At 40.9% G+C, this 7,910-nt stretch overlaps 1 protein-coding gene across 1 annotated transcript in view; it reads left to right on the forward strand.

Annotated features, from left to right (window-relative positions):
• GFPT1 (glutamine--fructose-6-phosphate transaminase 1) overlaps nucleotides 1-4,685 on the forward strand; it is a 66,059-nt gene extending 61,374 nt beyond the window's left edge. The window contains exon 20 of the mRNA XM_045294086.1: nucleotides 579-4,685. Within this exon, the coding sequence (XP_045150021.1) occupies nucleotides 579-623 (45 nt within the window). The 3' untranslated portion in view covers nucleotides 624-4,685. The remainder of the gene's footprint in view (nucleotides 1-578) is intronic.
• The last annotated feature ends 3,225 nt before the right edge of the window (nucleotides 4,686-7,910 follow it).

Raw genomic sequence — 7,910 nt, forward strand, 5'->3', positions numbered from 1 at the left:
CCCCGGTTTTAACAATAGCATGTGAGAGACCCATCATTAAAAAACAAACAAACAAAAATCTGTCACCTGACGTATTTGCACAACCCAGTTTTTTGGTGGCAGCCTAACATTTTCTTGCCCTTGGATTGTGGCTCTACTGGGGTCTGATTCCTCTTCCTCATTACCTTGGTGGGGCCTGTGCTGCTTACCGGGGAGGGGGGTGCATTTGGAGACCCGACACTTCTTTGTTGTTTGGGACTGTCCTCCACGTCACCGGACTTTCAGCATCCGATCTCTCGGTCCTTGTGACAGCATTAGGCCTTCACACATTGCCAGTGTTCCCCACAAGGGCCACCCCTCTGCAGGACTGCAGGAGCTCTTCCCGCACGGAACTGACTCTGCTAGATGTGTTACGGTGACATTTTTTAATCTATTTCTTCATGGTTTATAATAAAGATGAGAAATGTGAATATCATTCCTCTTTTTGTATAAATGAAAACAGTTTGGTTTTAGCACACCCCCCCACACCCCCCGCTACACACACACACACACACACCTGTGTAATCTCTCAACTTGTGATTTTTCCCTCCCCCCCTTAGGTCGATTTCCCGCGGAATCTTGCTAAGTCTGTAACTGTGGAGTGAAGAGCATCCGAAACTCGGCGCTGTTGAGCAACACAAGACACCTTTTGTATTTAAAACCTTGATTTCAAGTATCACCCTTTTAAGCCTTTTTTAGTAAATCTTTATTTATATATCAGTTATAATTATTCCACTCAATTAGTGGTTTTTGTGAAAATTACCTCTTATATTTTTCCAGTAATCTGTACGGGAGTTTGAATAATGGAATCTATATTGGGATCTATGTCAAAAAGAGATTTTAACTGTCATTTTCTGTTGCACTTTTGGGCACTCCAATCTGGGAGGGTTGTATACTGTTAAAACCATTGGCTTTTGCTTTACCCTGCCATTCTGGCTAATGGGAGGATGGTGGAGAGAACTGGACTGTCTAAAAGCAGCAGCAACGCCTCTAACGTGCACGTGAACATTTACGATTGCTTCTGAGTTACACACCAAGAGAAGATGCTGTGACTGACTGTGACACTTGTTTCTCTTCTGTTTTGAAATCAAACTCTCAAACAGAAAAATCGAAAACTTTTCTTGGGATTTATGTATAAGCAAGATCAACCTCCATTTTTCAAGCTCGGTACAGGGAAGAATCTATGTCAAGACAATTTAGGACGCAAATGATTACAGTAATGTGTTGGTCTTCCTCAACCCTTAGCAAAACATTTGCACAAGTATACAGCACAACTTGAAATTGGAACTGCTAAGGACGTCTCACAGTATGGTTCTCAATTTGAAGATGGGGAAGGTACATGTAGGCTTCTTATTCCTTGTTTTCCCATCTCCCAGAAGTGTTCAAGTTTTAAAAACAATTTCCTTGTATTTGTAGTTGTAGTTTTTAAGTAGCTGCTGATTGACGTATTTTATTTTGTTCTTTGAAATCACAACAGAGAGCTGCTATCCCCATGTGATCAGTCCTGATATGTTGATGTCATCCATACCTCAGCCATTTGTCCAAGGAAGACTGTCCCGCAGTGATTTGTCACTTTCCCTCTTTCCTTATGTAAAGCTAGTATGTTAGTGCCAGTTGGGCTGATCTACCAGTCTTTTGAATAATCATTAGAGTAAATGTGCACGGTACACTGGGCTCAGGAGCACTGCGCTTGACATCGCTACTGATGGAAGAGGGCATCACGTTGGGTATTGCTTCCCTCTTTGCAGTCTCTGTTCGACACCTGCCCTTCCTGTCTTCACTTTCCCTCCGTCCTTGCCTTTCCCCTCTTCCTTTCTCCCACCTCCCTCTCTCCTTTTATTTTAAGTCTTTTCTTCCGTGGTGATTTTGTCCTTAGTGTCCCTTTGCCCACTTTCCTATTGGGGCGGTCATCTTTTTAATGAGTTTTAGAAGGTTTACATACTTAGCATATCTATCCTTTGTCATACACATTGCAGATCCTTTTGTCTTTCTATGTTGTCACTCACCTCTTGTTATGGTGGATTTTTGCCGAGAGAGCTAATTTTTCTGTAATCTGATCTGCCCATCTTTTCCCTGGAGGGTTTTGTCTGCAGTTACATTTGGAAGGGCCTGAGCAGAAAGCCCACAGAGCCTGTGGGTCAGGTTCTCTTGGAGCTCTGGGTGTGGCGCGAGTGGATGTGCAGCTGACCTTTGTGGGGATGACTTGAAGCTGAGTCTGGAGGCAGTGTGTTGAGGAGGTTGGTACCACAATCCAGGCTAATGGCAGTGAAGGCCCAGGAGGCCCAGGAGGTGAGGAGAACAGAGACGTGCCTCCAAGGGGACTTTTTAAGGGAACTTTTTTTAAAAACGGCAATAAAAGAGAAAGACTAAAAATGTTCATGGTAACTCGTGTGCTACAACATAAGTGATTTTTTCGAAAAGCACAATGTCATTTTAAAATAATTTATTCAAAATAACATTGAATTTGTGAAGGCCAAAGACATTGAAGGGAAGGGTAAAGATATTTTAGTCTTTTGATAGCAACATAGTTAGTAAATGATCCTGTGTACAGGAATGCCAGACAGGGTGTTTCACCCATGGAAACATTTCAGATCACTTTGTTCTCACTGTTACACTGCCTCGAAATTTTAGCACAAATCTTATTCTTCCATTCTATCTCCCTCCTGTAGTTAAATCCTCTCTTCAGATCAGTGACAATGACAACCAGCACAACTGGGTACCATTAGCTTCCAACCAGTTAAAGAAGAAATCACACCTAACGAGCAAGAGTTCAGGTTATGTCATATTAACGGACATCTGTAAGAGGTTGATATCAAAGATGTTATGAAATGTACCATAAATCATGGTTAGTGGGAGCATCTTACGGAATTCTGAAATTACCTTTCTGACTGTACTGCTTTTCAGAACGAATATAGAAGTAAGTGATCCTGTTAGTTTTTTTAATGTTCTCTGATTGAATGATTTTGCCTAAATAAAACTTGGTATTTGTTTAAATATCCTTCTTGTGAACTGGAAATTTTAGAATCATCCTTGCTTTGTTTCAGTTTTCTGTTTTTTGAATTGAATGTTTTAGTTTACTGAGCCAACTAGTGATTTCTTCCTTATGTCTTGTAAGTCCAGTGACTCTTAAGCCTGAACTGTGAATAAATCACCAAAAACTTGCTGGGAGTTGCATTTTGAAGCAATCTGCCGACATTTGACTTGCATATACTTTTTGTAGCTGTGTTAAAGGTTGTATTGTCCTCAGAATGTAGCCCATGCTTAGTTTAGTTGTTAGTAAACATTTCTCTTTGTTGTTGTTTTTATGGCATATATTTCACGTCATACAAATCAATAGTTCATATTAAAAAGGGTTGTACAGTCAATTAGTAAACATTTCTGATGTTGAATGTTTATTAGTATTGCTTTAAAAAAGACAGAGAAATGATTTCATCATAAGCTTTAAAACCGAAATGCTTCCCTCTCCACATTCTATTGTTTGAGAAAGCTTCGAGGAAAACAGGCCATGCTCTTGACTGCCGCCCTCTACAGGAAGTCTTTCAAGTCTGTTTACAGAGTGTTCACGATAATAGCCTGGTTTGTCGCTAACAAAGGATATGTGAGTTGGCTGAGTAGCAAGGCAGCATGTATCTCATACATAAAGTTGCTGTGTAGCTGAGAATTCTCACCGAACAGAGATGCTTTTAGACACCAGCAAACTGAACTCTCTGTTCCCAGTGCTTACGGCAGGAGACGGGCTTATGCCAGGGTGGCTTGAGGGAAAACTGGGCTGTTTGTCTCTCTGGGAGAGGGGAGCCCAGTCTCCGCTCTCCACTTTCCTGGTTGCTGTGCAGCACGGCCTAGCCAACACTGCACATTTTTTCCACAGGCCACGTTTCTTGGCATAAAATCCAGCTTTACTCTTCATGAAGTTTTCTCCTAAATTCTCCCAAATCAGCAATTTGCATTTACTGAGTACTTACTAATGGTCAAGAAATGATGTCTTCTAAAGTTAGGAGACCGCTTTTCATGGGGAAGGGGGAGTTAGGGGAAATTATACAGATTTTTTTTGGATAAAGGAAAGAAGCATGATTCATCGGAAGGGGAATAATAGTGTCCTCTCATTTTTCAGATAAGGTAGGAGCTTTATTAGAAAGCATCCTGGAGCTACAAACCAATCTTGTAATCATGTGCAGAAAAGCGATAGCTGACCCTGACCAGAGCCTGTGTGTGGATGTGTGCGCAAGTGAGTGTGTGTGAGATTTCTTGGTGAGTGTGTACGTGATAACTTTCGAGGTTAGAAAGGCACATCTATGGAATTCGTATTACTACAACTCAATGACTCAGTGCTAAGATTCACATTTCCCATAAAAATGCTATTATACAGCCATTTTTGCCTTCAAGAGATTTTTGAATACGAAATAGAGGTATTTACTTAATAAGAGGTGAAAAATAGAGCTTGCTGAATTGGAGAGATGCTCTTAGGATAGAGTTATAGTCATTTCCTTGCCATTTCTATATCTACCTGCCTGTATATGTTTGTATAAAATTAAAAAGCATTTGTGTTTATTTGGATAAAAGCATATATCTTACTATATGCTTTAACATTTTGCGGTGTAATGAATGATTTAGAAGTATCCAGTAATCTAAAAACCTAAGCCCCTAAATAAAGCCTATCAAGAAAGTCATGTATTTTTAAACTTATGGTTGTTGTATACATGGAATATCTAGAAGTTAAGTTTTGCCTTGTCACTCAGCTTTGTATATTTTGAATTGGAGATAAATATTCTGATGCCCTGGCAGGAAAATCGCCGGAATTCCCAGGCCATATAAGTCATTAGTCATTTCGAAGTCCAGGTAAATTACACCTGAAGGGGAGATGATAGAAACAGTAACGTGAACTGGGTTAGCTCCTTGGTACTTAACAATTTTGAGACCCAAAACTTGACATCCAAGCCACAAAAACCTATTGCGTCAATATCACTACAATTTGTCATCCTCCTTCAGGTGACCTTGTTGTCCGTGGTAGAGGGCACTGCTGTGTTAGTATGACAAGCGCACTGTGAGCTGGATTCATTGGAAAGTTTGATACACCGCCTTGACACAATACACTTAAGGGGATGGTAGCTATTTTAGATAAAAATGCTTACTTTGTAGGCAAGAGAAATTATATTAAATTCCAGTTCTCTCAGTTAGACTTGACTTTGCCAACCTAGTTTAATTTATATGGGACTTGGGGCTTTTCTTCTTTTCCCGTATCATACTTTGTACATAGGGCTTTTTGAAAGTTCAAGTGTATATGCTTCGAATTTTATTTCAATTTTTCTATTTATTCTTTGAATAAAATATAAGCCCAGTATTCATCTTATTGTTTACTTTCTCTGCTGCTATGTAGAGACTAGCAACCACTGGAAATCTCTGTAGGCTTTCCAACTTCTGCTCTTGGTTATGAGATCAGTATGCTGTTAACAATTTAAAGTAGTTTTTGTTTTTTTGAAAGAAACTCCCCTATACTTGTAGTGTTTTTTTGGTGCCTTAAGTGGAATAGAATTATACTGTCCTCCAAGTACAGAGTTGACTTTACTGACACACCGTTAGTAAATTAGACATTTTGTTTCAGGGATAAAGCAAAGGCAAACTTGCTGTCTTTGAGTCGAATTCTGACTCCCAGTGACCATATAATACAGACTAGACCCGCCACTGGCTTTCAAAGGCTGTAATCATTAGGGCATAGAAAGCCTCATCTTTCTCCCAGGGAGTGGCTGATGGCTTCAAACTGCTGACCTTGTGGTTAGAGGTCCAGTGTTTATCCACTATACTAACTAGGTTTGTACAAATTGGCACACATTTGGTTCTTCATGTGATGGAGGACATAGAATAAGGTAGGTTTATACACTGTTCTCCACAAGTTGATCTTCCCAACAGATTAGTTCTGAGTACATGATTCTCAGTTCTTGGGATTAATATGCTAATATGAAGGGCAGCTCTGAAAATGTTGACAGTCCCTCAATCAAGATCGGGCTTAATATTTTAAAAAATTAAATGGCATGACTCAAGATTTGGATCACTAAGTTAGTAATCCATTACTAAAATATACCAGCCAGTTATTGCTTTTTCCACTCTCTTGTGTTCCTGAGGAGCCCTGGTGTTAGCGTGGTTGTGCACTGGGCTGCAGTGTGCACGGTCAATTTGAAGCCATCAGCCGCTCTGGGGGACCAAGACTGGGCTTTCTACACCGTAAACAATTACAGTCTTGGAAACCCACAGGGGCTCACGCTGAGCCAGCAGTGACTCGATGGCAGTAAGTTTGGTAGGTTTTGGTTTGTGCTGCCCAGGGTCTACCAGGTAGGTGTACAGATCATGTGAGAAATACCTGGACAAACAGTCGGCTTTACACAGTATGGGTTTTCCTGTGTGAGAGCAAAATGATCACTGTAGTAGTTGCTTAATGATGCCAACATAAGTTGTAACTGTGTCTTAGGCAGGGGTCTCCAGAGAATCAAAACCAGTGATGCTTGTATACACATAGAAATAGAGAAGTGCGGATCTCTGTATAACCCCTCCCTGGGAGGCGGACAACAGAAAAGTGGGTGAAGGGAGACAAGACGTCGGACTGTGTAAGACGTGAAAAAATAATAATTTATAAATTATGGGTTCGTGAGGGAAGGGTGGAGAGGGAGGGGAAATGAGCAGATACCAAGGGCTCAAGTAGAAAGCAAATGTTTTGCGAATGATGATGGCAACAGATGTACAAATGTGCTTGACACAATAGCTGTATGTGTATGTATGGTGACAAGCATTTACGAGCCTCCAATAAAATGATTTTGAAAAGAAAAAAGAAAATAAGGACCCTAAATAAAATGATTTTATCTTAAAAAAAAAAAAAAAGAAACAGAAATGTCTATCAAAATGGATGACAGACACAGTTGTAGAAGTGGGCAAGTCCATGTTAGTCTGGAGGCTTCTGATTCAAGTAACTGAATCTGAGGTCAGCAAGTCAGGCAGCTGATATCTCCTAGGATTGCCAGACAATATGCAGGCCATGGGCTCAGGTCCAAAGAGCCAGAGGTTGATCCAGATGCAGAATCCTGATTCAGCAAAAAGCAAGCAGGCTTTTCCACAGCATCCACTTATATTAGAAGCAGACCACACTGCTGCAGAGACTTTGAATTGATCGCATCAAGGCTGTGAGGTGAGTAAAGGCATTGCATACCACCCTAATCTGATAACTGATTGGCTGCTCGGAGCAGATCCCATTATGCAGGTGATTACATTGTGTTGGGTCACATCATGGGGTTTAACTGCCAAAACACAGAATCCTGGCCCAGTCACGTTGATATGGGACCTTCACTATTACACCATGAGTAGCATTTAACCGCATGCTTTCTTTCAGTGCTTTATTTACTGTGTCAGGATTCTGTCAAGTAATCAAAAGCCATTATTGACATTTTCAAAAGGAAAGGATTTGAGCTGAGGGATTAGTTTTACAGTGAGGGGTTTTTTTTTCCTCTCCCAAAATGTGTGTGCAAATGGCTGTCAGTGGTGGGTCCAGTTAGATCTCTGTGGACAAGTATCCGGTGGAAGGAGCACTGAAAGAATGAAACAGTCCAGGAAAGTGTGCCTTTGTGAATACACGGCTTCCATCTTTGTGCCTATATTTAAACTTCCAAAGGAGAAAGAATTTCATGATTACATCATTACATAAATGCCAACCCATTCAGAATCATGGCCTGAGTCAAACTGAGACACATTTTGTGAGGGGATCCAATTCCATCCCTGACAGTAGCCTTGAGGGACTGATCCCTGCTGATAGATCCCATGTAAATGATGCTAAGTCTGCACCCTCACTCAGGAGCACTTCTTCCAGGACGCATGCCTGCCTTCTGGCAGTGCATGGTAGCCTGAGCACTCTG

The sequence above is a fragment of the Echinops telfairi genome, unplaced genomic scaffold (assembly GCF_000313985.2).
Source record: "Echinops telfairi isolate 266 unplaced genomic scaffold, ASM31398v2 ScPeMD7_2573;HRSCAF=3158, whole genome shotgun sequence".
Lineage (NCBI taxonomy): Eukaryota > Metazoa > Chordata > Mammalia > Afrosoricida > Tenrecidae > Echinops > Echinops telfairi.